We start from the raw sequence: 20,461 nt of genomic DNA on the forward strand, positions 1-20,461 counted from the left end.
GGAGGGAAATTGCACGACGGCAGCAAGCGCATCAAACAACCAGTGAAGAGCAACAGCCCGTTGACTGAATTCAATGGGCGCTGAACCAAAACATCCCAGCGCAGTTCAAGACGGCGGTAAGAGGTGGCCAACCGGCTCATCTTTTACGGTCTCACTTTCATTGAGACCATGCACAGCTCTCTGCTTTCCCTCGTGTATGATCTTGCGTGGCACCGGGAACACCTGGACGGTATCCGCGCGGAGATTCTCTAGTTCCCAATGGGTGAGAGGTGGACAGAAGAGCAGCATGGGGAAAATGAAGAAGCTCGACTCTTTCATCCGTGAGTCTCTGAGGGTAACTCCCCATGTTGCGTCGCGTAAGTTGCACTCGACTCCAATACTTTCGCTACCGATATATCCTAATGCTGACCGACCAGTGCTGATCTTCCGCATCGTCATGGCCGGGTCGTTCGAGTTCGAGAAAGACTTTGTACTCCCAAACGGAGCACTCTGTGCCTTTCCACACTCACACATGCTGTGGGACTCGGACGACTACCCGGACCCTCACAAGTTCGACGGACTGAGGTTCTACAACTCGAAAGGAGACCGCGCGTCTGCTGTGAAGCGAAGTATGCCCCCAGACCCCTCGCCCACGCTCACCACCTCACATACTAAACCCCTGTGAACAGATCACGATCTCTTAAGGGGATGGTCTACGTAGGTCTCGGTCTTAAAAGTTCACCGCTAATGCGAATAACCAATTCTAGATTCGGAGTCGGCCGGCAAGCCTGCCCTGGCCGGTTCTTTGCTCTCACCTTTTTCAACATTGTTCTTGGGGAGATTATCCTACGGTACGATGTTCGATATGTGGGCGAGGAAAGGCCAAGGCCGAGCATGCTCGATCTTGGTCTGGTCTTTGCGGCAGATCCGACTGTGGAGTTGGAGTTTAGAGCTAGGGGTAAGTCATGAGGCTTTGCAGAATGTAGATGTAGATGCACCGAAGCGACATATATCCTTCGGATCTAGTGGCTTAGCGATTTCCGCTAGCACTGCCTGGAGAAGTCATTGCTGTCTGATGCCCAAGACGTTCATAAATTGAAATGAGCCAATGCTGTGTCACTGGTTCATGCAGATACTTGGCTGTTGGGATATCAGTAGGAATGCTATGTTGCATCATAGACGAGATAAACTATTCCAGTATCGTACATTAACATGCAGCCGGCCGCATCGCATCCAGCGCGCCCGATAACAGTTTCAAGTCAGAATTGGCGCTGCGCATTTGTATGGCAATATTGAAGCAGCCGGGAGGCCCTCAAGAAAGTCCATGTTTAGCCAATTATCTCTCCTATCTTCCAAACGAGTATGTCTCAAAAGTCCAGTGGTATGAGACTCTGGGGATTCAAGGTGGGCCACATGAATTCGGTCAACTTCCTCCAATCCTTCCGAAACAAGGCAGCCATATCGGGATCGCGGAGGATGGCACAGTCAATGTCATGGTTGTCCTGGACTAGAGGGAGCGCTTGGCAGCCCTGGTAAATGTCGGCAGTTAGCGTTGTATTGGTAAAAGATATTCCAAGAAAAGGAAGACTTGTAGCGTACTCCATAGCAAAAGGGGAACATCTGACACAATGGACAAGTCTGGATATGGGTATTCTCGGCACCGCAGCGGTAGCACTTGTGCGTTCCTCCGTCCACAGAGTCGAGTAGGGAGATCCGTTCGGCGAGTGTTCGGATGACGGCGAGGGAGCATGGGAGAATCTATTCAGTCGGATAAGAGTAGAGATCAGCACACAGTCTGCAGTACATGAAGAGCTGGTCTTTGACATGAAGAGCAAGGACACACCTTGACGAAACGAGGATTTGAGACGACTGCCCCATCCCCACCAGCTGGCATCTGACACAGCACTCCATTAAGTATCAAAACCGTATATCCGACCGTCAGGAGGTGTCGTTGGATAGTAGCGATGTCGCTGTCGCGGGGGAAGTCGAAGGCAATATCCAGAATTTCATTATCTTTGGTAATCACAAAGAGCTCGGTGGGGTACCAGCGGCTGATGGGGGTGTGGATGATCTCTCCGATAAATACAGGACAGCGTGGCGGCGCAAGGAGGAGCTTTCTGAGGCCTTCTATGATGAGCTGAGCATCGGGACCGGGAGGGAGGTCTGCAGATGCAGAACGGGTGGGAGGTGGCATTTCCAAAGGAGTGTGTTAGTAACTCATAAGAGGGGACTGAGTGAAGAAGGTGCAGTGGTTGATTTGGCTGTGTACTTTGTCGCGCTTTTATCTTTCACCTGTTCACATGGCGACCTAGCTGTTGATTCTATTTTATTGAGGTCTGGTACGAGCTGCAACATGATAGCATGAAGGAGTGAAACTACCAGGGCCTACGTGTACAGAAATTGCACTGATTGAAATCACAGTAGATTTGTCATAGAGATAAACAGCTATTCTAATTTCTGGCAGCTTATTCAATTGAAAGTATCCCAGATTACATCTCATCCAAGGTATCCCTCAGGCTCTTACCAGCCATCACAGCTCTTTGAATCGACCATTCCACCACATGTTTGTGCCCGGAGATCTCCAGACCACAGGACATCAGACAAAATTTGCATCAGGCTAAGTAGTTGTTCCAAACATCCGAATTTGACTGAATTGACAAGATCACTCAATCAATGCACCGCCTACCATTCCAGACCCCGACTTCAGGAAGACAGAGCGAAACGCCGGCATCTCCCCCCACATGCCTCTAACCATATGAGCCATGTCGAGGTCTCGAAGGACACGGCAGTCGATCCGATGTAGGTCGTTCGTGTTCGCAGCCCTCTGGCAGTCCTAACAACCGGCAAAATATTAGGGTCTGGACAGCACGAATGATGGATAAGGGCTTACCCAGGAGCAGAAATAAAACACTTTACACCTCAAACAGGGAATAAGGATCTCTCCTCTTCTTCCACATGTGTAGCATGTTCTCTTCCCGGATCGGAGGGTCGCAAAGTCATTTAGCCTTTTGTTGAGGTTGGTGAAATGAATAAGGGCAAAGGGAAGAATCTGCAACATGCGTGGCCGAGGTCAGAAAGATTCATTCAAATGGCCAGGGTGCGCGGGATTACCTTGACGTAACGCGTATTGTGGATCTCTATGCCCTGGTCACCTCCAGCCATCTCGCACGTGTCTGGCCAGAGGACCAGAGTGGTGGTCTCGCGGCACAGAAGCTCGGAGAGGGTTGTCCTTATCTGACAGCAGAAGCCGATCCTGACTACCGTATCGCTGATATCCTTCACCGTGAGCTCGGTATGGTAGTGATCGGTAGACCGTACACTCAGAATCTCGCCTGCAAAGAGTGTGGAGTGCACCTGGGAGTTAGTGGCATGCGCCGGCTGGGCTACATCACCATCGTCCGCTGATGGCTCTCTAGTCGGACCCTGGGCGTTGATCGCTGTGAAAGCCATTTCGACTCGTTCGTGTGTTTGAAGGACGTGTGATAAGAAGTGGTGAGTCTTGGTGAGGATACCAGAGAACTGGAGATAGATGGGGATCATATGGCCTGGCAAAGCACTCTCCACGGTTTCCAAGGACCTGAGTGTAGCAGAGTGACCTGCGAATAGGGAGTGAATGCGCATACAATTCGATCCCAATCAGGAAAGGCACAGGCTTTCACACTACAGGAAACGTCATCCACAGCAAACGAAAGCACGGAAAGCTCGGCATCTTAGAGGACTTTCAGTGTCCCATGACCATGTAGTAGAAAGGAGAAGAGAAATGTAGTGCTTCAGCAGAGCGCTAGGTTGACACTGGGGAAAAGATGGAACTTGGGGGGGATATTTCCCCAGAGCCCAACCACGAGAAGAGCAGAAGGTTCTTTTGTTTGAATGCCAGTGTGCGCCAGATAGTTTTAGAGGCCACATCTCGCTATACTGATGTCTTCACACTTTGCTTTGCTGGGGATTCCATCGGCAGTCGAAATACGTAGCAGACGCTATGAGTAGAGCTTGCTCGGAGAGGATCTGCATTCCTTGTTGGCCTACTATTGTAAACTAAGTCTAGTTAGTTGCTAAGATCCCGATTACGGTCACTGAGTACATGAAGATAATCTGATTCATCGTACTAACCAACAACGCTGTAGCGAAATATTAATGACCGTCAAGAACAGCTAGCTCACGCTCGTGGCGGATACAAAATCTGTCTACCATGATAATTCCGAATTGAAACATCGAGGTCCAAAACTCCACCAGTAGTTCAACCGAAAGAGAAGACACGCCAACTGCGGCTCGTTTGCTGAATCTCGTGTCCCAAAATCTATGCAATCCAATTGCCATCGATGTAGGAGACACCAGCCTTGAGCGCGTTGTTGCCGAATTCCTGCAATTCGTCCCAGCGAGTTCGGAACAGGAGCGCCATGTCGGGGTCACGCAGAATGCGACAGTCGAAGCGGTGGTCTCCGTACACGATATCCTGGCAGTTCTATAACAGGAAGGCTCATTAGCACTGTGAAGCACCTGGGGAGAAGGATGAGCAGGATCACATACACGACTACAGAAATGCACCAATCTGCATCTAGAGCACGGGTGGGTAGTCCATATGAAACGGTTGCAGCCACAGCAGCGTCGATGTCCTCGCTCAACTTCGTTGTAGAAGGCAATTTTGTCATTGAAATGCTTGAAGTCGGTGATGCGGAAGGGAAGAACCTGTTCGTGTAATTAGTTACAGCTTGGTGACGCAGCGGTAGAATAACGTACCTTGACGAGCCTGGGAGTGTGGACGATGATGCCATCCTCGCCTCCTCCAGGCATATGGCACCGCTTGGCAGTGAGGATCAGAATGGTGCATCCGCGCTTGAGTATCTTCAGGGGCACACGGTCAGGGCTGTCATTCGGGTTGCTGAAGGTGAATCCAATCCTTATGAGACGGCCCCCAAGGTCTTTGGCTTCGATTTCGGTGAAGAAATACTGGCTTGGACCAGAGTTGATTATCTCGCCGGTGAAGACCCTGGGGCGCACTGGCTCAGGGGGCGCAACGTCTGGGAGTGCAACACCGGCATCGGGACAAGATGGGACTTCATATAGCCTAGGAAAGAGTGACTTTTAACTACTTTGAGAACAGCAGTGAATACTCTCCCTACAATGCACGACTTTCACAAGAGACTGCTGTTTGCTAATCAAGGATAGTGTCACCTGTTGTTCAAAGGGAATAAATGCACCTGCAGGCCCCGCCGGATGCCTGGATGGAGGGTACAGTCATTCTCGAGCACCTAGAGTCCGGCCGTGTCTTCAACATTCGAGCAGTTTCCATTGTTGAGAATGCATCGGCCTCTATACGACGAAGAGACTTTCATTGAAATGACGGTAGAGGGCAAGGCGAGCAGGGGCAGATGGGGGACGCTGCCAGTGAGCTGTACTGCAAAGACATCCCCTCATTGGGGTATTTTATAACTAATTGAATGCCAAGCCTACAGATGCTGCGTAGCACTCGTATAATAGTTCTCGAGCACGATATGGTTCGAATCTGTGGTATGAAATAGAAAGACGCAGCATAATTTGCCATGCGCAGTCCATAATACAGACCAACAACACAGGCTACCTGGCAAAGTGCGTCACCTATATCACCATGACAGCTAGGCTTGAGCCGTTACTGGCTGCAGGGAAAGCTCATTCCAGGTGTGCGACTTGCTCGCCATCCTTGAGTCTGTCGGAATACCGCGGGCGGAGTCGACGTCAATCATGCTGCTGAAGATGAGTCCTATACAATCTTTGAGTTCAAATAATGGGTGAAACGCTAAGATATACTTTTGAGGTTCCAATGATTTGCCTGCCTTCCGAATTTGGTTAACATTCCAGCTAACTACGAAGGTTGTCAGGGGCAAAGAGCTTGCAGAGTTTCGTCAACTTGATGTGTACTTGCACAACCATGGCTCGGTCGTAGTGGCATGATATACTTTCAGTCGATCTCTTACTTACAGTCCCGACAACTGATCTCAACCTGGGTACAGGACTTGATGGTACCAAGGGTGGCCAGTATGAAACGCTAAAGACCCACCACCGTGACTGGGCTCGCCGAAATGATGACATGGACTTTGTGCTTTTAAGACCATGAACAATCCACTCATCACTCCCTTCTGATTGTCGGCGAGAGGATCGCTGTCGCGGTGAAAATGGCATTGCCGCCGCCTGGTGTGGACAAGATATACGACTACTCGGACCCATTGCTGCGAACGACCAATGCTTCTCTGGCTGCGGTCGGCATGGGTGTTAGCACGGCCTGTCTGGCCATACGACTCTATACCAAAGCATACTTCTTGCATCAACTAGGATGGGATGACAGTGAGTGACGGTCTAACCAACACACGACAATTAGTAACTCAACAACAACAGTCTGCATCGTGACGGCATGGGTTGGTTTTACCTTTCCCCATCGAAGTGCGCATCTTGCTAATACTGTGTTAATAGGCTTTTGCTGTTGCAAGTCAAGGGGTTCTTTTGCGTATGTATTCCGGTTGCTCATGTTGAATGTTTGTACTGACTCCTGCTCAGACGCCTACGCACACTCGTGGATCGGCACCCATCTGTGGGACTTGACGGAGCCCATGATCACCGGATATCGCAAGGTATGCATGCTATAATGCCTGATGAATATGGGCTGAACCTTTCAGACAATGCTGTCGTTCTGGATCGTCTACACCGTTGCACTTGCCTTTTCGAAGATTGCGGTACTGATGCTGTACCTACGTCTCTTCGTGGGTACTCCCTTACGACGATTCACGATATGGTTGACGGCCGGTACGATTGTCACGTACTCACTCGCGTTCGTGGTGGCCTTGATACTAGCATGCAGCCCGATCAGTCGGGCGTGGGATGATGGACCTCCGGGTGGTTGCATGCCGCGCACATATATCTACCTGGGAACGACGATAGCGAATACTATCAGCGACATCATCCTCATTCTTATTCCTATACCGGTCGTTCACGAACTGCACCTCGCTCTAATTGAGAAAGTTGGCGTGATGTTCATGTTTGGGGTCGGATGCCTGTCAGTTTCCCTCCGCATCATCCTGGGTTATGGCTGACCTGAATAGGACTGTTGTGGTTAGTATCGTACGTCTTGCTACCGTCGTACCCCTGGTCGGGGCCGTGGATCAACCAAATGAGATTTGTTTCGTGATAGTCTTCATGTCCGTCATCATTGAACCGTGCTGTTGTCAACTCGAATCTGACTTCTAACAGTATCATTGAAGCGAACGTTATCATAGTCTGTGGAACGCTACCATACCTGCGTCACTTCGCGCGCCATTACTGCTCTTGCTTAGACCGAGGGTCTAGGTATACGACTGACAGACGTGTCTCCAGCGACGACACCATGAAATCACATCGGAGGCTAAAGCCCGTTCCCCCAGAATACGATATCGAGCTAGCCATGAGAACAAGGAATTGCGAAAGATGCATCGAGACAGGCAGCCATTGCGACAGAATATCACCTGCCTGTCAGCCGCCGATGCCTGTTCACCTACTTGCAGGAGGATAACGGTGATGTTGATTCATAACATTATCATCCCATCGTCCTCAATGTGATCAGCAGAGGTAATGCCTCCGACGGCCGGGTGACATGCGCACGATCTTTCTGCTTCCGCCATGCTATTGATCCAGACTGCAGCAGCTTACTCTCAACGTATTAGCGACCTTCCTCGGAGGCAGCGGCCTACGTTTGGGAATTTATATCTATGCTCCAGAAGCTGCCTGAACAGGACGACTGTCCAACCCAGGGGTGGCCGCAGTATGTCTTCTCCAGATGCTCACTACCGCTGTCAAACTTGCCAGACGTCTCCAAAGCACGTTCGTTGCGATACTTGGCTTCAGTTCGAAGATATATATATAGCACCAAGGAGTTCAACAAAAGATTGAACTTATTTGCTCACGACATCAGACCCACATTCGACGTTCTTGTTTATTCTCTCTACATCTATCACAAATATCAATATTGTTCTCACTGTTTGTATGATGCTGCGCCCCCCGCCACGCTCCTCTCGCATCTCCCAATCAATTTGCCCATCCTCCAACATCACGATTCCCGCGTGTCGGGGGGAACTCTGAACAGGCCCCTGTGACAATCGAACTACATCACTATGCATACTATGCGGTCTCTATTTCAGATCTCCGCTTTGTGTGGAAGATCAGTATAAAATTGTAAGATGTCTACAGCGGTGGCAACGTCTCAATACTCGGCCAACCCCGTCCAGCCCATCTTAGGGGTACAACTATATCCTACACTGTCCGGACACTGACCTGAAGGCCCGATGAACAAAAGGCTATCGCTCCACTCACCCCGCAAACAGCGATAAACGATCGATACAACCGAAATCGTAAAAGGGTCGGTCGCGCCTTCCCTTTTAGCCGGGGCTGCAACCATGCCTTCCTGCTGTGGCGGCGGTGGCTTTCAGGCAGGAACGATGGAGGTGATCGCGCTTTCCCCAGCTGGAGCCAGTTCGTTCCTTCCTACTTTGTAGCCTGCTTGTGCGGAAGGTCCGATGGACATGTTGTTGCTCGGTCGTTCCTTCCTAGGTTCCGCCTGCCATCATAGGTACTGCCTTGTGGGGGTCAAGGTGGGAATAAACGAGCAAGCCTTCTATTATACCCCTGTGGCCCTCGTTGGGGGAGGCAACAGGTGTCTGCATGATATTGACACTTGCAGGGTGCGATCGGGTATCAGTAGCAGCTCTGGAGAGGAATGGATCTCGAAGTTCAGAACTTCGATGGGAAGGTGAAGTTGTTAAGGGAATAGACTGTCATGCGGTGAGGGGCTGAGCTCGGGGCTGCGCGGGACATCGGGATTGTTGAATACCGTGGCCATTGCGAGGATGTGCGATAGATGGGTTACATTAATTCTTTCTCCTGCCTTGTCGATCTCTGTGCAGGCGATGGCCAAACATTCGCTTCTGTGTGCTGAGATATGTCGGCGGTTGCCGGCGTTTCCAGCAGGCGACGAAGGCGATTTCGAATAGCTCCTTCAGATGGCGAGTGGTTCTTGTGTCGCATTCCGAGTACGATTACCCGTATAGGGCTTTAGCCACTCGTGGTGGTATTGATCGTTGGAGTAAGATGGATGAGACGAGAAAGAGTATGGTGGTTGTCAGAGAGGGGTCCGACTCCGGCGATAAAACGACATTGTCATCCAGTGACTCTGTTCAGCTATTCGCATCAGCCTGGGTCGAATCATGCGAGGTAGCAGTGGACAAATGTCGAAAAGTCGACCGGCTGTTCCTATCTCCAACTCCGTAGATGCCAATGCAAGTCACCCACATCCTTATCACGCAACTCCCAAGAAGTCGTATGCATTTCGGCCCCTGCAGCCTCGGCACTTCCAGAATGCTTGGGGCAGATCAGATAGAATGTAGTGCAAGGACCTTGCGGTCATCCATCCCATGCCATCCTCGCGCCGACTCCGGTTACACTGCATATCCCCGAGACGCCCGGACAATAAAGAAGGCCGCAACAATGTCCTCGTCCACCCAATCCCAACAAAGAGGCCGTTATCAACAATAGACCCCCCGTAACCTCCCCCTCAGCTCGCTGTACGTACATGGATTGACCCGCGCCAAGGCAGGGAGAAGGGCAGTGATTGGGGGCCAAAGAGGCGCACGATGCAACCTCGTGTTTTGGCAAGAGGAGCAAGGCTGCTTGGCGCGATCGATCGACAGAGTGAAGAACAGGAATAAGGCTGGGGGGGCGGGGCGGGGCGCTTATCGGGGGTCGTCTATGACGCGGTCACTCGCTGCAGATGTAACGGGGGGCGGAGGGGGGTTCGATGGGGAGAATGGTCGTCTGGGATTGACAGCAACAGGTCGATTACGGAGGAGAGGTGGATTAGGAGGTAGTACTCCGTACTCTGTACTCTGATAACCTGCATGAAACTTGGGGGTGTTTGAAGCTCAGACTCAGGGGGAGGCGAGAGGAAAAAGTCCGAGAGGCAAAAGATGATCCTGGTTCGACTTTATGATAGGCAGAGGCTAAGCTCTGCCTCGAGGAATATTATCCAGTCACTGCTACCCGATGCTCTGATCAACAGAATATCCAGAGAATCCATCTCGAACGCAGGATGCTCTTTGGAAGCAGAGGACAAATTGAAGGAGGAGCGGCAAACGCCGGTGAGCCTATAAAATTCGACACATGCAAGAGGAAATGATCTGGGGTAGCCTATCTCACAGCCAATAACATCCTGTAGTGAAGCAAGCGTCCCTGAGAGACCCATAGATGATCAGCCCCATTGCCTCTTCCAGAATGTGGCCCGAGGGCCGGCGATAGATCTGCAATGGCGCGATGAGTTGGTTATCAGCTGCACTGCCCAGCGTTGTATGATCGTCAGGACAGCTGTAAGCTGTAACTTGTAACTCCATCGCTCGGCTCTCCTCACTCTCCATCCCCCCGAAACCTATATAAGACAGCATCCGTCGCACGCTCTTCACTCCCATCCATCCACATCCAATCCATCCATCTCATCCTCTCGTCTCCCAACCAAACCACCACCGTCCACTCCAACCGTCAAGATGAAGTACGCCTTCGCCGCTCTCTCCCTCGCCTCTGCTGCCCTCGCCGCCGAACAGATCGTCGGCGGCACCGAAGGCCGCATCGAGGACTTCCCCTACCAGATCACCCTCCTCTCCAGCGGCCGCTTCATCTGCGGCGGTAGCATCCTCGACGAAACCCACGTCGTGACCGCCGCCCACTGCACCGACGGCGCCTCCGCGCGCTCGCTGTCCATCCGCGCGGGCTCCAACTTCGCCAGCTCCGGCGGCACCGTCGTCCAGGTCGCCCAGATCCACCAGAACCCCTCCTACAACCCCTCCACCACCGACAACGACATCTCCGTCCTCGAGCTCGCCGAGCCCCTGACCTTCGGCTCTGGCGTCGCCGCCATCGACCTCGCCTCCTCTGACCCCTCCGCCGGCACCATCGCCACGGTCTCCGGCTTCGGCGCGACCTCCGAGGGTGGTGCTTCCTCTTCCCGCCTGCTCTACGTTGACGTCCCGATCGTCAGCAACAGCGAGTGCGCGAGCCTCTACTCCGGCTTTAACGAGATCACCGACGCCATGATCTGCGCTGGTGAGGACAACGGCGGCGAGGATGCTTGCCAGGGTGACTCTGGTGGTCCTCTGGTTGCCAACGGCGAGCTCGTCGGTGTTGTTTCGTGGGGTAACGGCTGCGCGCGCCCTGGGTACCCCGGTGTCTACTCCAGCGTTGCTTACCTCCGTGACTTTGTTGAGTCTGTTCTGTAAATGCAGAATACAGCAATGGCGGGGTTCACTGGTTGGATTGAGATGATGAATTGTACATAGTTTGATGGATTGATCCGGGTCATCATGGATTTGATATATATAGAGATATATATTCCAACGTATATATACGGAAATTATGCTTATACAAATTGGTATCGCGCAGTAAGAGTAAAACAGTAAACTTAGGAAAATACTATGCGATCAGCCAGTATCTCTCCAGCGCTTTTATTTCCTGAATCCAACTTGCCGACCGGCTGCAATCTCCTCCAGCATCCCTCAACCGCCACGTCGTCTGCATAACCTCGCCAGCAGTCTTGACATAGCCCCACGGAATCAAATTGTAAAATACCTGCAACCGATCCATCGCCCACCGTCTTAGAACCGGGTTATCTGTCTCCGCGCCCGCAATAAACGTCGGCCACGAAGTCGCCTTGTAGATCGGATCGTCAACTCCGACGGCTGACAGGTGGGTTACGATGTTATCGACCAAAGCCTCGGTGTCCTCCCCGAGTGGGGCGATTTGATCGACGCTGCGGCAGATGTAGATTCGGACGGCGCTTTGGTGTGCCAGCGCGGTGTGGATGCGACTGAGGGCTCGGGTTGAGGAGGATCGTTCGAGGCCTTCGGCCCAGGCGTTGACGTTGAAGGAGCGGGCGGCTTGGAGGAGGATGTAGGCGTTTTCGATCAGGGCGGTGGACTCTTCCTGGCCTTTGGTGGTGGAGACGAGGTTGGAGAGTTCGCAGGCTTTGAAGAGGATGCGGAGGAGCGGTGTTGGGAGGGAAAGGTAGCTGTTTGCTTCGGCGCGGGTGAGGACTTCCATGATATCGCCGGCGAAGAGGAATGGGTCGGAGAGGGTGCTGGTCTTCATGAGGGTGGATCCAAGGACGTAGTAGCTGAGAAGCTGTCAGTTGTTTGCAGATAGACTCTTGTCGTGAACGTACATTAGACAATCGGAGGTGATGCTCGCACGGATTACTGCCAGAGGGGAGGCGTCGCAGAGTTCCAGGGCCTGCAGGTAGCTAATGAGCCGTATGGCGCCTTGCACATGCGCTCGCCATTCGCCTTCTCCTTGTCCGATGAGCTCGAATATAATGAACAGATGTACGATAGTCACCACAAGGTTGACGTCGATGGTGGATAGATCGTTCAGAGAATGCCTGAGGAGGACAAGCGCTTTGTGCTTTGCTGACAGAGCCTCAATCATGGCGTTTGAGGAGGCAACTGTAGTTGTGGAGATATGAGAAGACCCTGGCGACGATGGTAGACCTCTCCTATGTAAGCAAGACACGTGCAAGGCGGCATTTGCTACGAGAGCATAAAGTAGAATGGGATGATCTTTCGCGAATGGAATCAGATTTAGAAACGGATTTGAGTCTGAGATATCGGAGATCACCATGTCGCCGGCCAGATGATTTGCAACTAAGGGCTGTTAGCTCGGTCCCAGGTGATAGATGGATAGGTAACGTGCAGTGAAAGAGATATTGCCGCGAAGACGCATCTATACCGTCAAGCAATGGGTCTAATAAGGTCGGGGGCAATGACATGATAGCTTCTGTCCGATCTATCGTATTGACAGGAAGTGACCTGTTCTGTGAATGAAGGGTGATGCTTGAATCATGTCGGGGAGCTGGGGTCGGATAGTTCTTGCCCATCATCTTCCCCCGACTAGCGACGCCTTGAGTCCAGAGGAAGAGCTTGCCATAGCCGAGACATTCTTGGCCAAGCTGGCGACATTTGTTGCATGATGGAACAGTCCGATCGCATTTTAAGCGCCGTCTCCGACAGTTATGACAGGCCTTGGTGGCGGGAGTCACCATCGGGAGATGTACACGAATGGAGGATGATCTTGAATTGTGCCGACCATGTTAAGATGTGATATTCAAGGTGGACAACCCACGAGATAGAGGGGAAAGTGGATTTATGCACAGTTTGTCAGCAGCCATGAGCCTTGGCTGCTGCTTTGGGTTTAGGGGCAGCCCTAGGAGTGGCAGTTTATAGTCCACCTGCAGAGTGGGCCGCCATCCATTTTTTGAGCTTTTATACAACTCACGCCTACGCAATGCTCTCGAAAATTCGCCTTTCCTCTGTCAATCATAAAAGACTCCCTCGCGCAAGGCTGCTCGCCGAATCCTGCCTTCTAATGACATCGATTCGAGCCCGCCATGCAGTACGACGACAAGACCGAGGCCAGTTCCGACGGCCAGACTGATACCCCTCAGTTCCTCCTAGACAAGGAGAGCTTAGAAAAGCTTGGTCGTGAGCGCCCTGACACATTTAGCAACCGTTGGGTAGAACTTTGTTTCTGTTTCTGTTTGCTGTCCTCTGAGCTACTGGCGGTATGTCCTTCACAGCACCCACATCCTTGCCATGCTGATTCTCGCAGGAGTACTTTGTCAGTGGCTTCAACACCATTCTCCCTCATCTGACCACCGCTCTGGATATACCCCAAGGCTCGCAAACATGGCCAGCAAGCGTCTTTTCCCTCGTCACCGGTGCATGCCTCCTCCCGATCGCCCGCGTCGCTGACATCTACGGCGCTCGTCTGGTGTTCAACGTCGGTCTGATATGGTACTTGATATGGTCGTTCATCGCGGCGTGGAGCCAGAACTATACGATGCTCATTGTGTGTCGAGCGCTGCAGGGTCTCGGGCCTTCGGCCTTCCTGCCGGCGGGGATCATGCTGATCGGGAGTATATACCGGCCCGGACCGCGCAAGAATCTCGTCTTCAGTCTGTACGGTGCCTTCTCACCCGTCGGTTTCTACTCTGGGATCTGCATCGGTGGTCTCTCTGGCCACTATCTGTCGTGGAGATGGTACTTTTGGATCGGCTGTTGCGTCATCTTGGTGGTTCTCATTGTTTCACTCATCTCCATGCCAATGATACGATTGCCTGAGGAGAAATCTACCATGAAGATGGACTGGTGGGGTTGTTTCACCATCGTTCCTGGTCTTCTTCTGGTGGTGTACGCAATTACAGATGGATCGCATGCTCCAGATGGTTGGCGCACTCCGTACATTATTGTTACATTCATCCTCGGCATCCTACTCCTATGTGTAGCGTTCTATATCGAGGGTTGGGTTGCAACTGAGCCTTTGCTGCCGTTTGACATCTTCAAAGTCAAATACATGAGTCCACTGCTTGCAGCACTATCTTTCTCATACGGCGTGTTTGGGATATACCTGTTCTATGCAAGCTTCTAGTACGTGTCGCTTCCTGTCCTTTATATCTGTCCTAACATTTTATAGCATACAGGACGTTCTTGGGCGTGACTCGCTGATTGCAGCCGTCTGGTTTGCCCCGATGGCTGCCGGCGGCCTTATTCTCGCGACACTGGGAGGGTTTACACTGCACCTTCTCCCCGGAAAGCTACTCCTGATGATCTCCGCGGTGGGATATCTCGTCTCGATGCTTTTATTCGCAATCCTGCCCGACAGCCCGAGTTACTGGGCGTACATCTTCCCTGCCATGGTCGCTGCGACCGTTGGAGTCGACATCGGGTACAGCGTTAGCAACGTTTTCATCACAACCAGTTTACCTCAAAACAGACAAGGTGCTGCAGGCGGCATCATTAACACGATCGTCTTTGCGGGGATCAGTTTCTTCCTTGGTCTTGCAGACCTGGTTGTCGCGCAGACGGGGCATTTGGGTTTAGAGAAAAGTTATAAAGCTGCTTTCTGGTTTGGCGTCGCGTGTTCAGGGGTTGCTATGATTCTACTACTATTTGTTCGCGTTGGAAAGGCGAAAAGTGAATTGACTGTTGAAGAGCAGATACAGATCCAAGAGTCCCAGTCCAGGGGGGATATATAGCGATTGAAAGCGACGTCTGCTACAAGGTACTAGCTTTTGGAAATCGTCAATCTTTCCATATTACCCTTTTAGGCACTCAATATGCTCGACTCCTGCCTGGCGTGCACGAAAATGCTCGATCTAGTGCTTCATCGGACATGTACAATCAATATAATTTACCCTTGTGGTAGGCGCCGATTTAGCGCTTCTTCCCTTTATCAAGCATGTATTTGATTGGTCAATGTTTCATCTCGTTTCCACTGCGAAAAGTGCAGTTACATTGACCCCAAGCTCAATATTCATCGCAGGGCTCGTGAAAGGGCTTCAAAAAGTAACAGAGCATAGTCTCATTAATCCCAGTCGAAGTCGCGCCCATGATCGCCCGTAATATCCACATATTGTTTCTCGAGCCTCTTCATCTCAGGCTCAATCTCGCTCCAGGGGGCTCTAAGCTTACTCTCTAGCAATTCCGCATACGTAACCTTAGCCCGTTGCATTTCAGCTTCCCATGCCCTACACGCCTTTTCATCTTCAGCTACCGACTCCGACCACTCAGAACGACAGAGGTCAACATTCACAGCGACCTCTGGGATCGACAGCTTGGCAAAGGCGAGAAACCCAAACATCCAAACCAAATTGGTCCACCTGGGAGGATCATCCGTCCAGTCGCAAGGGTCCTCTCGCGGATTCTTAATGACAACCTGTAGCCTTTTCAACCCGGACAACCCCTCGAGCGTCGCTGGCGTGCGGAAAAGCCATTTCGACCAGCGACTCGCGTCCCCGATCCTCCACCAAGGCGCCCCTCCCCGAGCCTTCGGCATGGCACAGATGGACAGATTACGAATTAAAGCAAGTTTGGCCGGTGGAAGACCTGTCCTGCTAGAGACGAACCATCTAAAGCTGTCCACATCGCTGAACGCAAAAATCGACGAAGTGTACGGTACATCTCTTGCCTCATTGTAGACCTGTCGATTGGCGCGGAGTAAAGACAGATCGAGCTTCTCCCTCGGCGCTTCAGCCCAGGCCGTATGCGAGTCCCCTTCGACGCCGACGTGGTTCGTATCTAGAAATCTGCAGGCTGGGATGAATTTTCGCCAGGTGAGCGTCCTTGCTCTCGGGTCCAGGGAGTTTTTCTCTCGAATCCGGACGATGGAGCCTTCATTCCACGCTTGCGCTGTTGCGTATTCGGAGTATCGCTCGCTACTCGCAACATCACATTTGCAGATAAAGTACTGCCACCTGTGACCTGGGGGTTTGGACCGTTGCCATAAAACCCGAATGTCCTCCCGTAGGCCATGCACGATGTGGATGGCTCGATAACCAAGTGCGAAGCGGTAGATCAGCTGGCGGATTTCGAAGGGGAGGTCGAGGAAGCGGAAGTGCTGGTCCCGTCGGTAGATTCTATCTTGTTCCTAAGTTATACCCCAGATAGATAGATGACCATATTCTATTGCATTACAAATTGCTCATGTGAGTAAAAGGAATGGCTGCGCACGAATACATACACTGCGAAGAGGTTCTTTCTGTCTTTTAGCTGTGCTGCACTTGCGCGGGTGCGTCTAGGGCCAGCGACGGAGTTTTCGGCCGTTGGTTCATGTCGGCGTCGTCTTTTACGCAGTTCCATCCCTGTCAATGTAGGGAGTGGGAGTGTCGGCTATCGAGAGTTGTGTGCGAATTCAGCATTGTTCAGGCTGTCGTCCGGGTTTAGTATCTTTATGCTGCCATTTTATCGAGCGGCGTGTAGGCAATTGCCGCAGTCAGAGTGCATCGCTACCTAGCCTACATCGTCTACTATTGGCGGCCATCCCTGCCCTATACAACGCCACTTATACGAAGATTCTTGCAATGCGGATGTCTGTGCCATATTAATAGAGGTATTGATGAGCTCTCCTTAACGCTAACCACTTGGCAAATGTGATCTATCTCGTCACCATCTACCAAGCAATCTCCCCATCCCTGTTACTAAACGTCCCCGAAACGCCATCTTCCCCCTGAACCGCAAGCTCAACGACCCTCTGCGCACCCAACTCAGTGCTTGTGCCAGCTTCCATATACCCAGACAGATTAGTCTTCACCAACCCCGGACAGACAACATTGACCTTCCCCCCTTCAGGTTCCAGAATCCGGTGGTAGTTCAGCGCAAGCATATGCACCGCCGCTTTACTCGCGTCGTAAGCCTTATAGTCGATTGCGTACCATGGGACAGTCTTATCCTGGGACCAGTGCAGGCTACCCATGATGGAGGAAAGGAAGACGATCCTTGGCGGGCCGGACTGCGCTTTGCGCAGTAGTGGGAGGAGGTAGTGCGTTAGCACAGCGGTCCCGACCACGTTGGTCATAAAGGTATTCGTGTACAGCTCCCAGGGGGAGAGGCTGGGGTCTGTATCCTTGAGGATTGCGGCGTTGTTGATTAGGACATCGAGGTAGCCGAAGTCTTTCTCGACTGTGGCGACGGCGGCTTTGATGGACTCTTCGGAGGTGAGATCGAGCTGTAGGAACGAAGCGTGGTATCCGGCCTTTTTAATCTCATCTGCAACTCTGGTCCCGGCTTCGGTGTTTCGTGCGCCGATGATAACGTGGTAGTCGTGCTGCGAGGCTAGGATTTTGGCTGTCGCGAGGCCGATGCCTTGGTTTGCGCCGGTGATGAGGACAATTGGGCGGGTCATTTTGGTTGTTCCTGGGAACTTGGGTTTTGATTGAGTTGGATATTGGGGTTTGTCTGCTGTCGATATACACCTCCATCGTGCCGCAAGAGAGCTTTATACCTCGCCGTTCTGCATCGTCGCTCTTCAAGATCATCCAGCTTTGCTCGAGTTGATTACAAACATTTCGCTGTTGTGTGACCTTTCCATCGTCTCCTGCATTCATCCATTGGATCTATGGATTAATAATGCCCACTATCCTCGCATCTTCATGGTGGCTTATGTGTCGTACGGAGATACGATGGCATGTCCGCTGTTGAGCCTCGAGGAGCATCAAGCTTCAGCAACCGTGAACACTAAGCAACTGACAAACATCTGCAGCAAAGGTATCTTGACTCTGTGGCTTATGCAATTTTATCCAATCTTACCGTGTCTCTGGGCGTGGCTTACGCTTGGGGTCGCTGGCTTACGCCCAGCTTCAGACCCACCACATATAAATCATCTTGTGCGGAGATAGACATCGCTCTCCGTTAATCACCGCCCCGAGACTGCGAGTAATTCTTTTTTTTTTCTATAGATATGTTGGTATGATTCACCTCTCTGTTTGGATGACAGGTGTGATAGTTGAAGAAGGAATTGCGGTACTGTGTACGGATCTAATGCGCACTGTAACGACGACTACGACCGACTTCATTCAGGTCGCATTGGCTTGGCCTTTGGGATGAGAAGCCACGAGATGCCCGTCGCTGCAAGCAGCCCTACTAGCATTGGCTGCAGCACTTTCACATCGACACGGCTCGCTAGGATCCCTGTTAGAGCGGGAAGCATGGAGCCGCCAGCTTGACCCAGGACGAAGACAAATGCTACTCACATAACGTTGTTAGTACAGAGTCAGACATAGGAAAGAAGAACAGAGTGACAAACCGAGTGCGGACGATCGAATGTGCGGGACAAATAGCTTTGAGGCGACCGATATACCCTGTTCGGAACTAAGTAAATGGGAAGACAGTGTTGGACAGATACGCACCGTTGCGAATAGCGGTCCTGAGAAGAACCCCAGGAGGCTGACTGCAATAGCTGCAGCAATGATATTTGGGACCCTACCACGAGTCTCAGCAGAAGCTTTAGAGGGACAGTTGCAACGTACAGCCAGAAAACTAATTGAAAGCCCAGACAGAGAACTGTATAGAGGAAGACCATCCGTCGCTCTCCTAGTCGATACGTCGGTTCGGCGAGCAGGAGTCGGCCTAGGAACGAGCCTCCATTAAAGCCTGCAGGAACGTAGCCCATATACGTTACGTCGCCCCCACGAGCATGCACAAGATACTCCACGATCCATCCTGGACGAGTCAGTGAGAGCAGCCCAATCAGGATGTCAGAGGCTGAAAGGGATGGAACATGCCGCTAGCAGTGGTAACCGTGCCCAAAAGGCAGAAGAAGAAGAGGCTCAACAGCCACACACTACCGTTCCCAAGTGTTTTCTTGATATCCGAAACGGCGTTCCGCTGACTTGCTCGCTCCTGGTCCTCTGCCGCCGCTCTCATTATAATGGACTCGCGAAAGGCATGGCACACGGATCCAAGATTGAGGACCGCTAGACCCAGCGGCACCATATAGAAAAGACCCCAGATCGAGTCCGGCCCTGAGGATGCAATAGCGGTGGCCAGAATCGGTCCAACCAAGCATCCGGCCATGTACATGGCGTGGATGAATCCAAGCCAGCGATGCGCGAGTTTGACTTGCGCAACAAAGGTATTCGCATGGGTATCTTGGTAAGCCTGTCCCAGACTTGCCACGAAGAAGGTCAACACGTATAACGGAAATGGAGGTACCCATTGTCGGAGGGTGTGAGCGAGGAGCTGGAGGACGGCGCCGAGAAACATAAGAGAGCCAAGCGGTAGGCGCTGCTGCAGATGGGTGTTCGTGACAGCGGCACACAACCACCCAGCGAATGTACATGCGTATCTATCGTTGGTTAGCAAGCAATTCCTTAATGGGTCGTAGGCCGGGACATACAGAATCGCAACCATGTCAGTGTTGAGAGCAAATGCTTCACGAACATACGGAATCAAAGGCCCGAGAGACCCATCATTTATACCAGAAACGAAAAAGGAAAGTCCGCAGCTCAGGAGTTTGGTCTTTAATCGTGGAGTGAGGGCAGTGGTTTGCGGTTCTCCGATCTCGAGAACCTCCATTGTGATCTTGTTGCGTGCAGAATGAACATCAAATCATGGATTGGCCAGGGCACACACGGGGTCCTCTTTATACTTTATACAAAGCTCCAGAATGCAGGAGAGGAGATACGGACCGGCTCTCCGAATGCTGGAGGTCGTTACGCCTCCGGCTGAACTTCGGGACTACTGCCCTGGCTGCTTTGCCCGATCGGGCTACATTGGCAGCACATACCATTAGGTTTGGTTAATCTCAGGAGTGCCGAACGGAGCTTTTGAGCTCATTTTAGCTACTTGTGTCAGGGTTCTAGGTTTGGTGACTGATCGACCAACCCCATATGTGTACAGCGCTGCACCCGGCGTGGTGCATCGCCCCTTCCAAGAAACCTCAAGCACAGCGAGCGGAAGGCGCGCTCGGGCTAGGCTCGTTGTCCCTTCCTAGATCTCAAACACAGGCGGTGCCAATGACTCTTCAGCTTTAACTTTCAGCACCACAATCCCGAGCCTTACAGCGCTTTATGACACCGAACTTGAACTAGAGCGATACCACGATCAAGCATCACGAGCTGGAGAGAGCTGTTACTCCGCGCCTGATATGCCTCAGATTGTGTAAATCTGCT

The 20,461-nt window shown here is 52.0% G+C and overlaps 11 protein-coding genes across 11 annotated transcripts; 4 read left to right on the forward strand and 7 right to left on the reverse strand.

The window, feature by feature from the left end:
* Window positions 1–295: 295 nt before the first annotated feature.
* BJY04DRAFT_216449 (cytochrome P450) lies at window positions 296–948 on the forward strand (the record flags this gene model as incomplete). Its single annotated transcript, XM_073715755.1, has 4 exons — window positions 296–356; window positions 417–608; window positions 669–696; window positions 747–948. 4 exons carry the CDS (start codon window positions 296–298, stop codon window positions 946–948), a joined length of 483 nt encoding a protein of 160 aa, XP_073572965.1.
* A 398-nt stretch (window positions 949–1,346) lies between these two features.
* On the reverse strand, window positions 1,347–2,173 carry BJY04DRAFT_216450 (uncharacterized protein; the record flags this gene model as incomplete). Its single annotated transcript, XM_073715756.1, has 3 exons — window positions 1,347–1,508; window positions 1,579–1,737; window positions 1,823–2,173. The coding sequence occupies 3 exons, from the start codon at window positions 2,171–2,173 to the stop codon at window positions 1,347–1,349; spliced, it is 672 nt and encodes a 223-aa protein (XP_073572966.1).
* Window positions 2,174–3,063: 890 nt separating this feature from the next.
* On the reverse strand, window positions 3,064–3,429 carry BJY04DRAFT_216451 (uncharacterized protein; the record flags this gene model as incomplete). The annotated part of the gene is made up of 1 exon (XM_073715757.1): window positions 3,064–3,429. One exon carries the CDS (start codon window positions 3,427–3,429, stop codon window positions 3,064–3,066), a length of 366 nt encoding a protein of 121 aa, XP_073572967.1.
* Window positions 3,430–4,276: 847 nt separating this feature from the next.
* Window positions 4,277–5,269, reverse strand: BJY04DRAFT_216452 (zinc finger MYND domain-containing protein; the record flags this gene model as incomplete). Its single annotated transcript, XM_073715758.1, has 4 exons — window positions 4,277–4,441; window positions 4,507–4,665; window positions 4,717–5,044; window positions 5,229–5,269. The coding sequence occupies 4 exons, from the start codon at window positions 5,267–5,269 to the stop codon at window positions 4,277–4,279; spliced, it is 693 nt and encodes a 230-aa protein (XP_073572968.1).
* Window positions 5,270–6,128: 859 nt separating this feature from the next.
* On the forward strand, window positions 6,129–7,194 carry BJY04DRAFT_216453 (uncharacterized protein; the record flags this gene model as incomplete). The annotated part of the gene is made up of 6 exons (XM_073715759.1): window positions 6,129–6,297; window positions 6,349–6,368; window positions 6,424–6,457; window positions 6,508–6,581; window positions 6,627–7,003; window positions 7,050–7,194. The coding sequence occupies 6 exons, from the start codon at window positions 6,129–6,131 to the stop codon at window positions 7,192–7,194; spliced, it is 819 nt and encodes a 272-aa protein (XP_073572969.1).
* A 3,164-nt stretch (window positions 7,195–10,358) lies between these two features.
* Window positions 10,359–11,389, forward strand: BJY04DRAFT_184980 (serine protease). The gene has a single exon (XM_073710705.1). The coding sequence runs from the start codon at window positions 10,512–10,514 to the stop codon at window positions 11,238–11,240; it is 729 nt and encodes a 242-aa protein (XP_073572970.1). The 5' UTR covers window positions 10,359–10,511; the 3' UTR covers window positions 11,241–11,389.
* Window positions 11,390–11,433: 44 nt separating this feature from the next.
* Window positions 11,434–13,057, reverse strand: BJY04DRAFT_206492 (Zn(II)2Cys6 transcription factor; the record flags this gene model as incomplete). The annotated part of the gene is made up of 3 exons (XM_073713718.1): window positions 11,434–12,133; window positions 12,182–12,659; window positions 12,745–13,057. The coding sequence occupies 3 exons, from the start codon at window positions 13,055–13,057 to the stop codon at window positions 11,434–11,436; spliced, it is 1,491 nt and encodes a 496-aa protein (XP_073572971.1).
* Window positions 13,058–13,402: 345 nt separating this feature from the next.
* BJY04DRAFT_226638 (major facilitator superfamily-domain-containing protein) lies at window positions 13,403–15,225 on the forward strand (the record flags this gene model as incomplete). Its single annotated transcript, XM_073718457.1, has 3 exons — window positions 13,403–13,576; window positions 13,624–14,441; window positions 14,488–15,225. The coding sequence occupies 3 exons, from the start codon at window positions 13,403–13,405 to the stop codon at window positions 15,047–15,049; spliced, it is 1,554 nt and encodes a 517-aa protein (XP_073572972.1). The 3' UTR covers window positions 15,050–15,225.
* Window positions 15,214–16,720, reverse strand: BJY04DRAFT_27709 (uncharacterized protein). Its single transcript, XM_073720055.1, has 2 exons — window positions 16,534–16,720; window positions 15,214–16,429 (listed from the first exon to the last, which is right to left on the reverse strand). Exons 1-2 carry the CDS (start codon window positions 16,650–16,652, stop codon window positions 15,379–15,381), a joined length of 1,170 nt encoding a protein of 389 aa, XP_073572973.1. The 5' UTR covers window positions 16,653–16,720; the 3' UTR covers window positions 15,214–15,378.
* Window positions 16,721–16,962: 242 nt separating this feature from the next.
* Window positions 16,963–17,694, reverse strand: BJY04DRAFT_216458 (uncharacterized protein; the record flags this gene model as incomplete). Its single annotated transcript, XM_073715760.1, has 1 exon — window positions 16,963–17,694. The coding sequence occupies one exon, from the start codon at window positions 17,692–17,694 to the stop codon at window positions 16,963–16,965; it is 732 nt and encodes a 243-aa protein (XP_073572974.1).
* Window positions 17,695–17,817: 123 nt separating this feature from the next.
* Window positions 17,818–19,865, reverse strand: BJY04DRAFT_226640 (putative MFS transporter; the record flags this gene model as incomplete). Its single annotated transcript, XM_073718458.1, has 6 exons — window positions 17,818–18,533; window positions 18,595–18,649; window positions 18,698–18,770; window positions 18,818–19,010; window positions 19,073–19,635; window positions 19,687–19,865. The coding sequence occupies 6 exons, from the start codon at window positions 19,863–19,865 to the stop codon at window positions 18,361–18,363; spliced, it is 1,236 nt and encodes a 411-aa protein (XP_073572975.1). The 3' UTR covers window positions 17,818–18,360.
* Between the last annotated feature and the right edge of the window lie 596 nt (window positions 19,866–20,461).

Source organism: Aspergillus karnatakaensis, assembly GCF_047715665.1.
Source record: "Aspergillus karnatakaensis strain CBS 102800 unplaced genomic scaffold BJY04scaffold_15, whole genome shotgun sequence".
NCBI classification, from domain to species: Eukaryota; Fungi; Ascomycota; class Eurotiomycetes; order Eurotiales; family Aspergillaceae; genus Aspergillus; species Aspergillus karnatakaensis.